Source organism: Vigna umbellata, chromosome 4 (assembly GCF_029865625.1).
Source record: "Vigna umbellata cultivar VRB3 chromosome 4, Vumbellata_1.0, whole genome shotgun sequence".
Classification (NCBI taxonomy): Eukaryota; Viridiplantae; Streptophyta; class Magnoliopsida; order Fabales; family Fabaceae; genus Vigna; species Vigna umbellata.
In genome coordinates, this window is record NC_142168.1 from 26581994 (window position 1) to 26600007 (window position 18014).

The following is an 18014-nucleotide window of genomic DNA, read 5'->3' on the forward strand; positions in this document are numbered from 1 at the left end:
TTTTACTTGACTTTTTAAGTTTTCAAGTACCCAAACTTTGAGATTTAGCTACTTCATATAATTTGACATGTTTCTTAACTTCATTTAACAAGTTTAAACTTGTTAGGATTAGTACAACACACAGTCTTATGCTAATTTAGGATTCTGCCCAAATTTCTCACCTATATACTACACTTTTGTAGGTTTTAAGTAGTCAAATTATGAGTTTCAGGTACACTACCAATTTCACTTCTTTCTTACCTTCATTTAACTAGTTTAAACTTGTTACAATATGAAGATTACACATTCTAAGGTTACTTTAGGTGAATCTCGAATTTATCACCTATTTAGTACACTTTTTTATGTTTTAAGTGCCAAATTTAGAGATGTGAGTAGTGATTTTTAGAAGTTGTGTTAGGAATCAAAACTTCACTCAATTCTTTGTCATTTCTAGTCCATTAGAACTGGTGTAGATAGTTATAGGTTTGTAAAACCGAATGCACATTTGCAACCTTATCTATTTCACCCTATTTTACTGTAACTTTAGGTGCTCAATATATACTCAAATTTGATTGTCATCTTATTTTCAATTTGTGACTTCATTTTTATCTATTTTTTATGTTTTACAAGTTTTCTAGATAGTTATTTGACAATAAAACAGACCCAAAGAAATAATTAATGATCAAACTATATATGACTATGACAAGGCCTTTCCAGTCAGAATACACAGCCTATGTTTGGTACATTGTACTTTTAAATTACAACAGATTAATTAAGATTAATAGTACTGCTCAATTACATTAAACACAAGACAAATACCCTTTTGTAATTATCAATGAAAACAAAAAAGATTAAGGGAAAAGAACAGATTTTGTTGAACTAAAACAAAGTTTCAATTTCCCTGCTTGGTTCAGATGTTGTGATTTGATGCAATCACCTAAATGTGGAAGAAACAGTTTCTGTTTTAGGAAGTTATATCCACCAACAAACTGTTTCTGATAGCATCCAACTGAAAACCAACTTTTCTAAATGTTCTAAGGTTGTCCCTTTTTATCATGACCCAAGAATGGTGCACCCACCCACCTAAATTTTCCTACTTCCTACATCTCTAATTCTATTTTAACTTAGAAATATCATATGGTTGTCTCTTTCATCCTTATTTTCATTGATGTACATTTTAATTAACTAAGAGTAAAAATAACCTTCTGAGTGAAAGGAAGTTTGAATGCACTATATTGAGTGCAACTTACTTATTATAAGGTTATGGGTATTAGGTATAGGACAGAGATATCAGTGTCCATGCAAATGTTCCTTGTTTATCACTGCCATATATTAAAATAATCAACTCCCAATGTTGTTCCAGGAACTTGTTCTCCAAACATTATTTTACACATCTTAGGAACTTAAAATTGAATTATATACCATGTTGGACAGCACAAAAATGGCACTATTGTTTCTTATGCAAAATTGAGCTCATTTGCATGTGTTACTTAAACAAGGAACACATCCTAAAATATTTGACAGTCTTAGTCCACCGATTCAATTACTAGATTACTTAGGACCTCTTTTCATTCAATTCCAAGGTGGAGTTATCAAACTAACAAAAAAAGTAAAAACTTTGAACAATATTTTCAACAACAAATCATATTGCACAAACTAATTCAGAGCATGCATTGAACAAAGTCAGAACGAATTCTTCGTAGCAGCTATAGTTCATCAATCAAAATGACAACTTACCTCGACGGTAGCCCCTTCAATAGCCTCTATAGCGGTAGTGGAAGACCTTGTCACACAGCGACACTCCCCTGCTTACGCTGCCTCGTCTACGCCCCCTCGTCAAATATCCTCCCTCGACAATGGTAGCCTTCAACTCAACCACCCACCACCTTCCTCAGCTCAGAACACTGGAAAACGCAAAAAATTAAAAGAGCTTCCTCCACTAATGCATAATCGAAAATAGTAACAGTAAAAGAATATGAGATGGGAGAATGGGAGACCTCACCTATAATGGAGGAGTGGGGAAGAAGCGTAACGCCAACGATAACACCTCCTAACACGAGCTGGACAGGCAACGACAATGGTGCTTTCAGATTGTGAACGATTGAGGGAGATACAGATTAGGGCAACGGAGACCGGACAGTGGAAGGTAGGGACGGGAGCCAAATTTTGGGGGAAGCTTTCTCGGAGTGTATTTGGGAAAATGGAAGAGGGAAATCCCAAATTCAGATTTCATTAAGTGCATCCATATACCGACGGCCAAAGTCCTTCGGTAAATCCTCTGCACAATATCGAAGGCCAGAAGCCTTCGATAATGAACAACTTTAATGACCGTCGAAAAATCCTTCGGTATTACCATTTTTACCGACGGCCAAAAGGCCTTCGGTAATAATCCTTCGGTAATCAATGAAATTCTAGTAGTGTGAGAGTGCCAATTAGGGATGGCAAAAAATCCGCGCCAGCAGATATTCGCGGATAAAATTCGCGACAGATAGTAGGTACCCACGAATATTTATTATCTGCGGATTGCGGGTAACGGGTGTTTTAATACCTGCTTATAAACGGATCGAGTGCGGATATTATACTATCTGTACTCGTGGATATCTGTTACCCGCAAAAAATAAAAATAAAATTTAATTTATATTTTATTAAGTTAAATTTAATTAAAATTAACATTAATATATATTTTATAAGGTTAAATATAATTAAAATTAACATTAATATATATTTTATAAGGTTAAATATAATTAAAATTAAATTTTCATTTTTATTTAATTTAATATATATTATATTTTATATATTTTTTGTAATTTTATTTAAGATTTATTATAATATTTTATAAAAATATATTTTTATAAATATTTGTGGGTGTCCGCGGGTTTTAAAATATCCGTGGATATTTTTTAAGTGGATATCCGTGCGGGTAGCGGATCGGGTAGTGGATCGGGTAGCGGATGGATTTTTTTTTTTTGTCGGGTCGAGTTGTAAGTAAGCATTATCCATACCCAATCCAACTCGTTGTCATCCCTAGTGCCAACTTAAATGGACTAAACCATCCGCATACGAACTTTAACTTATAATTGAGGAATTTTTTTAAGTTAGAAACTATTTGGAAATTTTATTTGTTAACTTTTACATAAATTCAATTGATTTATACTAAAGCAAAGTATTTTTTTTTTTTCATTTAAGAATTTATGGAAACAAATTAAGTTAAAGATCAATTATCAAGAAACTAATACAAAATAACTTTTATAAATTCTGTTTTTTATAAACTAGTCATAGTTTAAAAGTTTTCTTCATTGTTTATATATATATATATATATATATATATATATATATATATATATATATATATAAAAGTTTATTCAAATATATGAATAAATTTTTTTTTATTTAGAAAAATTTACAAGGACTTGTAATTAGTGTTGTTAAAACGGATTAAAAATATGTGAGTGAATCCGATCCATCACATATTCAAACTGGTTAGATTATAAAAAATTATAAATTTTGATATAAATTAAAATTAAATCCAACCCACTAAAAACCTAACTTATCCGGGTTATATCTATGGCAAGTTGGTTGGCTCATCAACCCACCCACAAATTTTAAACTATATTAAAGATGTGCAAATCTAAACTCTCATATGTTATGAATTTATCCATTAAATACTTTAATATTATAGGCGAATAAGTGAAAACAATGATTTAATGTTAGATAGTAATTTGTTTTGTATTTTTGTGTTTTGGATTGTATTTGAAGTTAACATGATTTTGGATTGTATTGTATTCTTTTTATTTTAATTTGAATTGTACATGGAGTTTAACATAATTTTGGATTGCATTTAGATTGAATTTTATTTTATTTAGATTTCAATTATAATTTTTTTATTATTTTTAGGATTGAAGAAATAAAATTATAATTAAGTGAGCTAATAAGTCAACTCATTTAACCTATCAATTTATGGTGGATCGAACCGAGTTCAAAATTTTTGGATTAAGTTGGGTTAAATTAACTCACAGAATTACCAATCAATTACGAAAGAGTGATCATATTGATAAAACTGTTTATAATACTAGATAAACTAGAAAATAAATATTGCTGTGATATTTTATGAAGCACTTATTTCATCTTACAATAGTGCAACTTTTAGTCATTTACTTTTTTTTTAAAAAATTGACTGGTGTTCTCAAATCTCAATTGCAATGAAACATCAATTTTGTTTATGGACTTCAGATTAATTAGTTTCTTCATCGCAGTAAAAATAGTGTAATTATTAGAAGAATAGAGTTATTTTAGTATAATTTTAAAAAAGTTACATATTGCTAGTAAAAATTGTGTGTTTAAGAAAGATTAAAATTATTTTAATAAAATTGAATTAAAACTAATATTATATTCATTAAGTGTGAACTATCTTAACATGCATCTATTGTCGGAGGAAGTGCTCATTTTAAAAATAAAAAAAGGGAAATCATTGAGAGAAAATAAAACCCTGACTGATTCAAATGTTTTAGGTTTGTTGATGAAGTCAACAACCATAAGCTGATATAATAAATAACATTTATTAGAAAAGTGAGAGCAATAACATATGGATAGTGGTTAAGTATCATGTATGAGAATGAAGAGAAAAGAAAAAATAATAAATATGATCATAAATTGATCTATGCAAAGAGAGATATGAATAATTTTAATACTCAACTGTACAAAAATTATATATATATATATATATATATATATTCTTTTTAAGTTATTCAAAAGTGAGTTACTTTTTAAGTGTTCTTTGAGTAACAACTTAACACTTAATCAGTAAAAACAAATTATCATGTAAAAAGCTTAAAGTGGCTTCCAAATTATAAATCATAGAGACCTAATGCATCATTATCAAACATTTTCAAATTTCAGTCAAAAGATTAACTAATTGAGATAATCCCTTTTCTCGATTGACAAAATCAGTAAAAGGACCAAACAGTTACATAATAGGAAAATGAGAGATATTTAGAATAAACTTACACCAAAATGAATTCTAATGTAGAAACACTCTTGAGCACATTAAATAATGCTTGATATATAGATTTTTTTTTCAACAAAGATATGAGAATTTGGGTCAAAAAATTTAGAGATCGGAGATTTTAGAGCAAAAACAAACTTGCCAAAAAATAAATTTTGATAGGTGAAAGTTGACATTTACTTTATCATGAATCTAATAGTACTATTGGATCAAGAAAATGATGATAATTGTTTTTCATAATATTAGAGAGATGAAAGAGAGAGAAAAAAAGAATTAGAGAGATATATATTTCTAAAAAAAATGTGCCTATAATTCTTTTAGTAACAAGAATTATTTCTCCAAAACACGCACTTCAAATTCTCAAGTAAAATCTCTTGATTTTGCATCTAGATCATATTTTACAAAGATTTGATTTTTCAATTTGTTTCTTTGTTAGTATTTTTCTAACTTAATTATTTAGGATTTAAATATCATTTTGATTATAAAAATAGTATACCTTAATATAGGACTGACAATAAGTCAATTCGATCCGTTTAAGTCTGACTTGATATTGATATGATAAAATCAGGACAAGTTGAGTTGGTCTATCAAAGTTAAACATTACAACTTTGGCTAATCCGTTGGCAAGCTTGTGGACTAGCCTACCTAATTTTTCTCTTTTGTCATTGAAAGTTTATCACATGAAAATAGGTTAAATATTTTTTTACATAAAAGGAACTTATATTGAGCTGATGGGTTGATGTCGAGCTGAAAAAATACTGAAACAGGTTCTTATTTAGACTATTTTAGATATTGATCGACTTGTACGAGACTTTGACCGAATTGTATGAGAATTAGCTAAACTTTCATGTTAATAATGGAATTTTATTATCGTTGAAATAAAATCATGTTAATATTAACATTGTAATAAAGGTAAACTCCATTAAAATACAGTCTCGTCTTTTCAAAATGATTCAAAAACATGTGACGTCAACAAATTTTCTAAAAATTGATTTATCCTTTTCAACTAAGCATCTATTTATATATAATGTACAAAATTAAACATCAGCTAGGTAAAATATTAGTAAATAATTTCAAATTTCACTCAAGATAAATTTGTTGAATTAATATTTTCTTTTCAACTAATCGAACCATCAAAATAATCAAACAATCACAAAAATATAATTTTGAGAGATATTAGATCAAAATTTCATTCACACTAATAATTTATGTTTGGATAGAAAGACTTAAAAACACGTGATAGGAATTATTATTGTAATAGATAAGGATTTAAATAAAATAAGAGATTTTAAAATAAAATAACTATACTTCTGAATAAAATTTTTTAAAGTTTCATAATTAATCTTCCTTAATAATTACACTATCCATACTATCCTATGTAAGCAAGGGATCAGAATGATTTTAAAAATTTTAAAAAGATGAAAGAAAAGAAAAGAAACAAGGACAAAGACATAAGTATTAAAAAAAATTCACCCGTGGAGAATTGGAATATGTGTAAATTGAAAGAACAAATAAGATTCAATCAAAACAACTTAAATTAAAAAAAAAATCACTTTGTATAAAGTATAATACTTATTATTTGAGATTTTTTATTAAATTTTTTTTAAAAAAATCTCAAAAATATTAAGTATTGGTTGTTAGTAAGTCATTTTCAACTTGATTTTAAAATAGAAAATAAATAATTAATAATTTTAAAACTTGTATACCCTAAAATAAATTATTTATCACAAATATAAATATAAAATTATTTATAAAAAATACCTATTTATAATGAATTTAATTATATAATATATATTATATATTTATTATAATTCATAATTATAAAATAAATATTTAGCATTTAGATTACACATGCTAAATTATAATGATAGTTGTTTTTATATTCTTACAACATTTGTTTAGATACTACACATGTTTAATTTTATTCAAATTCTATAAAATTGTCACGGATAATAAAATTTTATTAAAAAATATTTAATACAATTATATATTCATATATACATACATACATAGATACATACATATATATATATATATATATATATATATATATATATATATATATATAATATAAATTAGAATAACTTAACTAAAATCATCAAAAATCTAGAAATGAAGAAAGCTCTATTTGAACTGAGAGATATTTATCTATTTAAACATATTCTTAATAATTTTTCTCAATCTCTTTTTAATTTGTCATTTTCAACATCTTTAATTTCAATATTTTTAAAGTTACCATAAATAAAAATTTATTAAAAGCGTAATTTATAAGCTTAAAAAAAAACTTATTCCTTCATATGATGATAGGAAAACTAAAATAACGATATAAATCTCAAGTTTGAAACTGTTACAGTAGAGCAACTCATCAACCATAAACGATATAATTCATTAATACAAAAACACGAACAACATCATGAACTACCATGACGATTTTTTTTTTCACCTACAAAACCAGACAATCCATTATTGCTTTCGCAGAATTGATGACACATTCCATTCAAACAAACACCCATTAAAATTTCCGCCAAAAAAGGTGGTTAGTTGGGAAGGCACACAGCATTTCTTCTTAAACCTAACACTCTATCTCACATACTTACACTTCCAATTCCAAATTCCACAGCTTTCACTTTCTTTATATATAAAAAAAAATCAAACACCCCCGCCACCACACACTTCTTCTTCACTCTTTGCATCCAAACAGGCCCCAAAACAGAGAGGGAAAATACACTTCAATGGCCTCTTCACGCCCTACCAATGTGGGAATCCTTGCCATGGACATATACTTCCCTCCAACCTGCGTCACCCAGGTCTCTAATTATGTTTTATTGTCATAAAGATGTGATTTTTAAACTCAGTTTTGCGTTTTGTTTTGTAAAGCTGCGATTTTTATCGTTTCTTGGTTGCGTTGTGTGTTCTGTTTTTTGGGTTGTGCAGGAAGCTTTAGAGGGTCATGATGGGGTGAGCAAAGGGAAATACACTATTGGGCTTGGACAGGATTGCATGGCTTTCTGCTCTGAGGTTGAAGATGTTATCTCAATGAGGTTGGTTACAATTTTGCATAAACAATAAGCATTCCCTAGTTATAATTGTTTCTTTTAGTTGATAGTTTGATTATTGCGGTGACTTAACTTTTGGTACCTTTACTTTTGAATGTGTAGAGAAACTTTTCTATAGGTACTTCTAAGAGAGAGAAAATGAAGAAACAAATTAAGTTTCTCCATAAGTTAAAGTTAACTTGTGCTTAAACTAATTTGTACAAGCCCTGACGTAACTTATTTAAATTCATATTTTTAACTTGTGTATAAATTAATTTTAGTTTATGGAGAAGTTCATTCTTTTATCTCTCTCCTATGGAAAAGTGTATCCTGTTTTGATTTTGTTCTACTTAAAACTCTTAAGTTATTATTTCATTCTCTATCCAACTGTTTGAGGGTTATAAAGAACTTGGGATTTAAAGTAGTTTTGAAAGTTTAGCAGTAAAGATTTGGAGTACTAAAGGGTGTGAGATTAGGATTTAAAAGGGGGAGGGTTGGTGGTTTTTCTTATAAATTTTGTGGTGAAAATTGATAATTTAGTTGGTGAAACTTATTACTGGGAGATTTTTCTTATAAGTCTAATGTGGTTCTTTTTTGGGGGTATTTAATTCATGCTTTTGTACTTGATCTATGTTCTGGACTTGTATGATAACGCAATACACATCTTTCCTGCACTTATTATTATAACATTTTGCTTTTAACCTTTGAATTTGCAGCTTGACAGTAGTTGCTTCACTTCTTGAAAAATTTAATGTTGATCCAAAGCAAATTGGACGCTTGGAGGTTGGAAGTGAAACTGTCATTGATAAGAGCAAATCCATTAAGACCTTTCTGATGCAAGTTTTTGAGGTAAATCATTCTCTGCATTGGTGGTGGCTATTAAGTGTTGACTCTCACCTTCTAAGGGTATTAGGCTTTACAGCTTTATATCTCTGTGGTATCTGCATCTTATATTTATTCATGCAACAATCAGGCGAGTGGTAATACTGACATCGAAGGTGTTGATTCAACAAATGCGTGCTATGGAGGAACGGCGGCTTTGTTCAATTGTGTGAATTGGGTGGAGAGTAGTTCATGGGATGGACGTTATGGACTTGTTGTATGTACAGACAGTGCGGTATGAACTCATGGAAAATATTAATCTTTCTTTTCCTCCTTTCTTTTGCTGCGGATTTACTACTTTATGAACTGTTATATTTTAAATCGTCAAAATCAGTGTATTTTAAAGACACAGCAGAGGACAACACAAAAAAACTAAGCAGAGAGTCCAAATTCCATAATTTTCTCTTGCATTGTTAATGATACATAACCATTAATAAGACCCAACAAAGGATGAACGGGAGAAGCTATATATTGTTTAAGTTTATAGTTGAATTTCATCCATAGTTTACCAAGATATTTGTTTTACAAGAAAGCCTGCAATGAGTTATTTTGAATGTCTAAGTTTCATCTCTTGTTGCACTTGACTACTTTTATAGTTATGTTCCTTTCCCTTCAAATGTTGAAATCAATTGCAGATTATATGCAGTATCAAACAATTTATTAGCAATGGCTTTATTGTTTCAGGTATATGCAGAAGGACCTGCTCGTCCCACTGGAGGAGCAGCTGCAATTGCTATGCTTGTAGGGCCAGATGCTCCTATTGCTTTTGAAAGCAAACTCAGAGGCAGTCACATGTCTCATGCATATGACTTTTACAAGCCAAATCTTGCTAGTGAATATCCAGTAATGATTTCTCACCTCCTCACTTTAATTTTATTTGCATCATAGCTGTATTATGAAGAGCTGTCTTAGTTTATGATTGAATTCTTTTGTTCTTTCAATAAGAAAAACTTCTTCACGGTGAAAATATTTCCAAATTCTCACTATTATGCTTTAGTGCCTGTTGGTGCCTTCTCTTAATTATCTAAACGTTCAGCACTCATTAAGACATATTTCTCTTTATGTTTAATTGGTTGTTTTCTTGCTATAGGTTGTTGATGGAAAACTCTCACAGACCTGTTATCTCATGGCACTTGATTCCTGTTATCGGATTTTATGTGAGAAGTAAGCATAGACCGAACAAAATGGCCATTTTGAATTTTTCTTTTTGGTTTCAAATTCTCATTAATGTTCTTCCATATACAGATTTGAAAAATTGGAGGGGAGGCCTTTTTCAATATCAGATTCTGATTATTTTGTGTTTCATTCTCCATATAACAAGGTAATTGTCATGCAGGAATTTTTTCACCATATTTGGAATGAAAACGAAAAGGCAGAGAAGTATGTCATAACACCACCTACAATGACTCTACATAATTGCTTTCTTGATGTATTGCAGCTTGTGCAGAAAAGTTTTGGCCGGCTATACTTTAATGACTTCATGAGAAATCTCAGGTTTTTGTATCTGCTACCTTTATATTTCATGCATTTTTAATTCAAGGTTCCAAGCATAGAATGCCATTGATCCTTTTACAGCATAAAAGTACTCTGCTAGTTTTAAATTAACGTCTTTGAATCCTAATTTTGTGTTTCTCAAATATGTTGTCTGGTGCCAGTTTTGTTGATGAAGCTGCCAGGGAGACCCTTGCACCATATGCTTCCTTATCTGGTGATGAGAGTTATCAAAGTCGTGATCTTGAAAAGGTAGCTACTCTTGTCATGTTTAAATTTTTGAAATTTGAATCCTCTTTTATGATTGCTTGAATGGAATGGTCTGTTATCACTGTGATTGAACAGGCAAATCAGCAAGCTGCCAAACATGTATATGATGAAAAGGTGCAGCCCAGCACACTAATCCCAAAGCAAGTTGGTAACATGTACACTGCATCTCTTTATGCAGCATTTGCATCTCTTCTTCATAATAAAAACACTTCATTGGTAAGGTTTTCAGCACAAACGTGCTTTGCTTATTTTCCCTCTGTCCTGAACTGCATCTTTGCTCATATGGGTAGTCTTTCGATGTGCAGGTGGGTAAAAGAGTAGTTTTGTTTTCATATGGAAGTGGCTTAACAGCTACAATGTTCTCCCTCCGCTTTCAAGAAGGTCAGCATCCGTTTAACTTGTCAAACATTGTAACCGTGATGAATGTTTCGGACAAGTTGAAGCAGAGACTTGAGGTATGCAGTTTTTGACCACTTATAAGCTACTACATGATCTCTTGATTTTCTAAGCCGACATATCAGAATATGATCATATCTAAATATGACTTTGTTTTATACATTTAAAACAATGTTGTATTGCAGATTCGTCCTGAAGAGTTTGTGGAAACATTGAAGATCATGGAGCACCGTTATGGGGGTAAGGACTTTGTGACAAGCAAGGACTGCAGCTACTTGCCTCCAGGAACATTCTATCTCACCAGTGTTGATTCTATGTACAGGAGATACTATGCCAAGAAGGACAAGGTGATTGCATAGTTTATATGTTCAAATTTAGAGTTAAAAAATGCATTTTCTTATGCTTTACATGTATTTGATCTTTCATAAGGTTATTTATCAAATTGTTTATAAGATGATGTTTTCATATTTATATGCAATTGTTAATTGTTTAAAATGAAAATGTATTAGAACTTTCTTCTTATGAGTGCAAAAGAAGTATAATGATGATTTTAAGGATTTTCCCTTTTTACCATATTGAGTGTAGTAATTGAACGCATTTATTAACATTTTATTTGCTGATTGTTACATCACCTTTAATGCATTGAATAATTCGAAGTGTGAATATGGAACAGAATATATTACTGAAATATAAAGGAGAATTAGAGGTATGATTGATTAAAAAATCAATAAACTTCTATAGTGATATTAAAATCAAGGAATGATTAATGTAAAAGAAATACGCAATAGTTGTTGATCGAAAAAAACATTTATGCTTCGTAAGAGACAATATTGTTTTAGTTCAAGAAACAGAGTCTGTCTTTAAATACTCAACGCAATTGTATAGTAAAGACTAGAATTTGAGACCACTCATTAATCTAAAATGATTATGTCAGATAATTCTAAAATATATTACACGGACACATTATTTTTTATTGTGTTATTAACCAAAATTAAAATTTAGTGTTTTTTAAGTTTTACGACAGAGTTGAAGTTTATTGACAGGGCCATTCGTGACTTTGTATGATGGATGGAGTAAAGTAGCAGTAATTTGTCATAACTTAGAAGTAAGAAAAGGCAAAAGGCATACATTTTCTAATTTTTGTTTTAAAACCTTGTTATTTTACTATAGTTTTATCACAATGTATCTCAAATTTATGATTTTATTTCTTTGTCTTTAAGAAGGATTCACAGTAAAATAAAATATTAGTTTCCTAACATATTTATTGTATCTTAGTAATTAATTTTGATCGATAATTCGAAAGTTGGCAAAATAATATACTAAAACTAAATGTAGTTTGTTTTAATGTATATAATTTTCGAATAATATTACTAGAGTTTATTTTTCGTAGCATGATAAACTCTTTTTTTCAGACGTATACTCCATCTCAACTTACACATAAATAAAGGATATTCGTAGTTTATTTTTCATAGAACATGTTTGTCTGATCTTAACCTTTCATTTTTCGAAAGTATATAACATGAATGATACATTAGTTTTAGTTATATACAAATATAAGGGATTAATATCGTTCTTAATTCAAAATATTAAAAGAATGAGTTTATGAATTTTTATTTTTATATAATATTTAACTTTTTCATATTTATTTAATACGAAATTTAAACTTACAATCAAATTTCTAATAACAGTTACATCTTATTTAATCCTTAAGATCATGAATCCCTATGTTCTTAGAAAGAAGAAAAGTCAAAAGCGATTAATCCGCTAGTGAAATTAAAAATCAAAATTATTCATACTCCTCGTATCACATTACGGACTACTTACATGTTTAATTCAGCAAATTATATAATTTTATGTTTTAACCTTGATTTTCATCTCACATCAAATTATACCCCAAAACATCAACTAAAACTTCCAATACTATTTATGATCTCTTATCTAGTTTTAGAGCATAATGAAAACTGTGAAAATTACCCTATGATTAGATAAAAGGAACATTCCTACGAAAACTATGATAATTATTGGCGAAGAACATAACCTCTCATCATCACCAACTTCACAACTACTTACCTAAACTAACCTGATAGGTATAAGGCAACAGAAAAATATCGTAGCATATGTCATATACACATACCTAACAATTGTACTTTTGTGTCGTACACCCCTGCAAAAGCATACTCACATTTTTTTCCCAAATTCACGTAACTTACTATCTTATAATTTATATTGGTGTTACTTATTTTGATACTTATAGCCTTAATTTTTTTATTAAAAATATATTAATTAATGTGTTTTTTATGTTTACTTTAATTATTTCACGACGTGACAACTTATTCGTGCCTTTACATTCTAGTTAATTAATAATTTGCAATAAGAAACACGCATGCCAATTAATTTTGAAATCTTGATTATAGTTATCAATTGTGTTACACATAAATTAGGAACTCCTTCTGGTAATTTGTGCTAATTAGTTCTTAATTAATTCTTAACAACAATTACGTTGTTGAATAGCCAAGATTTGTGTTTTGTGCGTGTGTAGATGGATGAATATACTTGATCTTAAAGCAGAACAAAAGTGAAGTCAAAATTTGGCACTTCCAGACTGATCTTCAAACATTGAGTGGCTTTCAAGCACAATAATTATGCATTAAACATGTATTTTAATGTTAGTATCAACAACTTTCTATTCCATATGTATATAAAGCATACACGTGCTCAAGGTTTTCATCAAATCCTCATCACTTTTCCAGTTATTGCATTTCATAATTACTTGTTTCACTTCCAAAAAAATGGCACTTTTGCCATATTCAGGATGCATTGTTCTTTGTGCAACCATTTTTCTCTTCTTCACGTTATCATCATCAATGTCTCAAGCAGAGCTTGATGCTCATTACTACGATAAAACATGTCCACAGGCAGAGAACATAATTTCAGACACTGTTCTCAGTGCTTCCAAATTTGACCCAAAAGTCCCAGCTCGGATCTTGAGGATGTTCTTCCATGATTGTTTCATAAGGGTAAGAAAAAACTAACTTCATTTCACGTCTATTCATGTTTAATATTAGGATAACGATATTTTGATAATACTATTTTAATAATATTTTAACATTATTACGTAATTAGATTGAAAAATTTAAGAAAAATATTTTTAAGTAATTTTTTTTTAACAATGTAAAAGTATATTGTCTCCTTATTAGATTGAAAAATTTAAGAAAAATTACTGTATAGTAGAGGATAATTAGGTCTAGATATTATGATATTTCAAAATCAGCATGCTTAAGAAAAAAGAAAAATAATAAATTTAGAAAAAAAAGAACTATTTGTTATCAAACCAGTTCCCTCTGTCTAGAAAAATAAATAAATAAAAATTAAATATAAAATGATGGGTATTTATTCATAAGAATATGTATATAAAAATGGAGTATTTATTGGGTGTGTAACACATTATTATATTTGGACTATAATACCCTTTTTTTTTGCCATTTTTAATTACTTTTTTTAAAACTAGTTTTTTTTTCTGAAATTTATATTTCAGTAAAGTATATTAATTGTTTGTCCTTTGAATATCAGAATTATTTTCTCTGAAACTCTTCCTATTTGAAAACTTGAACTTAGCATCAATATTGCTGTGAATGATAGGGCTGTGATGCATCGATATTGCTGGACTCAACTCCCAAAAACCTGGCTGAGAAAGATGGTCCACCTAATCTCTCTGTTCATTCATTCTATGTTATTGATGAAGCCAAGACCAAGCTTGAGAAAGCTTGTCCACACACTGTTTCTTGTGCTGATATAATCGCCATTGCAGCTAGAGATGTGGTGGCACAGGTAACCAGAATATTAATCCTTCAAACTATTTTATAATTATACGAAAATTTAATTTATATTATAAGCATAGAGTAAAATTAAATTAAATTTAAAGTCCACCTTTACATGTTACAAACTGATTTTATAAAATTAAATTAAATTTAAAATCCACTCCTACACCGGCTCTAACATTTTACAGTTAAGAATAATTTCATAACAAATTTATATCTCAAATTAAATAGTATTTTTATTACATTCAATTATTTAAAAATTATTTAGAAATTAAGATAAAAATTAGTTTAAATACTTGTAACCTCTGTTACGACAAGGTTTAGATTAAAATCGGTATCATGTTTGATTGGACTTACATGCATTTATATAGTGTCAGAAAAATAAAATGGACCCATCAACTACGTACTGATCTCTGAACAATAATGATTCTTCCACGCATGGTCAACTATTGTAAAAGAAAGTGAAACTTGTTTCATATGTTGTAATGATCGTTGTTCATAAATTTTCCCAGTCTGGAGGACCATCTTGGAATGTGCTAAAAGGAAGAAAAGATGGAAGGGTGTCGAAGGCGTCAGAAACAGTCAACTTGCCAGCTCCAACCTTAAATGTGAATCAACTCATTCAGAGTTTTGCAAAGAGAGGTTTAGGAGTGAAAGATATGGTGACTCTCTCCGGTGGCCACACTCTTGGATTTTCGCACTGTTCTTCTTTCCAAGCAAGAGTTCATAACTTCAGTTTGTTGCATGCTATTGACCCTAGTTTGAACACTGAGTTTGCTCTAGACCTGATAAGGAAGTGTCCAAAAGTAAACACAAACCCCAATGCTGGACACTTCCTGGACTCAACATCATCGGTGTTTGACAATGATTACTATAGACAGTTGTTGGTGGGAAAGGGTTTGTTCTCATCAGATGAGTCTCTTGTTGGGGATCAAAGAACTAGGTGGATTGTGGAAGCATTTGCCAAAGATCAGGGCTTGTTCTTCGGAGAGTTTGTGGCTTCAATGTTGAAGCTTGGTAATGTGGGGGTCTCTGAAAATGGGGAAGTGAGACTTAATTGCAAGGTTGTGAATTGAGGAAGAGAGAGATCGATGAACTTAGCATCGATTTTTTTGCTTCTTTCCTTCCACCTCTGCTCTTTGGAGAACAATTGTCCAATCATGTCTTCTTCTTGTGTGTTTAAATAAGAGAAAAATGTTCGCTTCTACATCTATTTCTACAGAGTGAAGAAATTTAGATTAGCTTTTAAGGTCTTTAATGGTTGAAGAATAAGTGTTGAAATAAGCTTTCATTTTACGTTACCCAGCATTTAGGATATCCAATTTATAGAAATCCAAGACTTCATCTAACACACTTAAACTAACACTGAGGCAAAAAAACCCTCAAAACTCTGTCTGACACGTCATGGAGTAAGACAGATTGAATTTAAGATAATAACATTTTGCATGGAAGATTCACGGATTGGTCTCACAAATTAAAATTGATGAAATGAAGTTTTGCATAAAACTCACTGAAATAATCATCTGACTACTGTAATTAGTTTATCTCATCCAAGTATCTATGGTCTCTTTCTCACAAGATTCAACTACTCAGATAAGAACAAAAAATTCTTTTACCTTAGTTACTGTTTATGACATGATGGATTCAATCTAAGAGATAGATTTTGATTGTATTTTTCACTTCTACTCCATCAAAAACCCTCTAAGAGTAAATTAATAAATTACGTTTTTACAAATTACCTTAAAAAATTATCTTTTTGATATCTTACAAGCTAATCATTAAACTTTAATTCATTACAAATTGAATAGCCTTATAATGTTGATTTTCTAATAGACTGGATTCACTTGTCGTATTTATAATATTGATTTTCTATTAGAATGAATGCACTTGTCGTGTGATAAAAACATCTATTAGAAGTAAGTTCTAAGTCCCAAAGAAAATTTACCCGCATATAATTGTAAATGAAATATTTAATTTTGATTAGGGCAAATTATTATATGCTCTTAGAGATAGAATGAGAAAGAATGTTGTGTATGATTCCGATAAATTCTAGTAAAATAAAATTACTTATTAATTATATTTTATTGGATTGACTCGACTAAATTATTATTACTTATCTTCATCTTATTATAGACTAAAAAGAGATTCTATAGTCATGCTGAATGATAAAAGTTTATATTTTTCAAAATATAGATGTGACATTAATAATTTTAGGATCAAAATAAATAAAAAAAATGCAAGTCTTATTGTATATTAAAATGCTTCAAGTTCATGAAAAATTAAGAAAAATAATCTTCAAAGTTTCTCAAAATATAAATTAAAGTTAAAGAATTTATCATAATTTTGTTGTTGTGGGTTTGGTGCATCTAAGATATACTTGTCTCCAACACAACCTAGAGTTAGAAGAAAAAAGGTTTAATGTTTCGGTATGTCCTTATTTTTATCCAGAATCTCAAATAGATCATTTATTTGTTTGGTGTCTCAATTGAGTTCTTATTTTGTGAAAATTGTAACAATTATATCATTGCCGTTAAATTGGACCCAACGATGTTAGTCTATGGTTGACGTGGCATGATGGACTATGGTTTAATTGAGGTGGACTATATTACTTGATGAATGTGAGGTGAATATTTTATTTTACTTTTTTTAAAAAAAATGGAAAGAATGAATGAAATATTGGGAATAAATTAGGGATTTAAATTGTTCGAATTAGGGATTGGGATTGGGAAAACTTCGTTATGAAATTGTAGGGGTTCATGGAAATTGGGAATCAATTGCACAGATTGGAGATTCAATTTGAAAAATTAGGGTTCATTCACAACTAACATTGATACAATTGCGAAGTATTCATCATGATTTCTGCAGGCTAAGTTGACATCCTTGCTGGTTAAAAAGATGTTTCTGGTGACTTGGAGATTGTTCTCAATGGTGCTTCTACCTTTCGCTCGGCTTCTTATGATGTTGGTTCAGACAAGATCATTTTTTTTCTTTTCTTCTTCAGAGGTGTCGCTGACATCCCCAGTCACCGTGACCCATGGCCACACACACCACCGTCTCCATTGATGCCACCATCATCAACCACCACTAAGAACCCAGAATCGCAATAAACATAACCCAAAATGCGAATAAAAACCCAAATAG

The 18014-nt window shown here is 29.8% G+C and overlaps 2 protein-coding genes across 2 annotated transcripts; both read left to right on the top strand.

Annotated features, from left to right (window-relative positions):
- The first annotated feature begins 7497 nt into the window (after positions 1-7497).
- LOC124848475 (hydroxymethylglutaryl-CoA synthase-like) lies at positions 7498-11628 on the top strand. The gene is made up of 12 exons (XM_088114064.1): positions 7498-7788; positions 7916-8022; positions 8733-8865; positions 8990-9133; positions 9583-9741; positions 9989-10062; positions 10144-10219; positions 10337-10392; positions 10554-10641; positions 10735-10875; positions 10965-11114; positions 11241-11628. Exons 1-12 carry the CDS (start codon positions 7714-7716, stop codon positions 11412-11414), a joined length of 1377 nt encoding a protein of 458 aa, XP_087970190.1. The 5' UTR covers positions 7498-7713; the 3' UTR covers positions 11415-11628.
- A 1976-nt stretch (positions 11629-13604) lies between these two features.
- On the top strand, positions 13605-16169 carry LOC124848474 (peroxidase 66-like). The gene is made up of 3 exons (XM_047326155.2): positions 13605-14072; positions 14695-14883; positions 15386-16169. The coding sequence occupies exons 1-3, from the start codon at positions 13845-13847 to the stop codon at positions 15947-15949; spliced, it is 981 nt and encodes a 326-aa protein (XP_047182111.2). The 5' UTR covers positions 13605-13844; the 3' UTR covers positions 15950-16169.
- The last annotated feature ends 1845 nt before the right edge of the window (positions 16170-18014 follow it).

Coding starts and splice junctions, on each gene's coding strand:
- LOC124848475 (XM_088114064.1), top strand. CDS start 7,714: ATGGCCTCTTCACGCCCTACCAATGTGGGAATCCTTGCCATGGACATA. Junction 10,063..10,143: donor TATCGGATTTTATGTGAGAA/GTAAGCATAGAC, acceptor TTCCATATACAG/ATTTGAAAAATTGGAGGGGA. Junction 10,876..10,964: donor ATAATAAAAACACTTCATTG/GTAAGGTTTTCA, acceptor TTCGATGTGCAG/GTGGGTAAAAGAGTAGTTTT.
- LOC124848474 (XM_047326155.2), top strand. CDS start 13,845: ATGGCACTTTTGCCATATTCAGGATGCATTGTTCTTTGTGCAACCATT. Junction 14,073..14,694: donor TCCATGATTGTTTCATAAGG/GTAAGAAAAAAC, acceptor TGTGAATGATAG/GGCTGTGATGCATCGATATT. Junction 14,884..15,385: donor CTAGAGATGTGGTGGCACAG/GTAACCAGAATA, acceptor AAATTTTCCCAG/TCTGGAGGACCATCTTGGAA.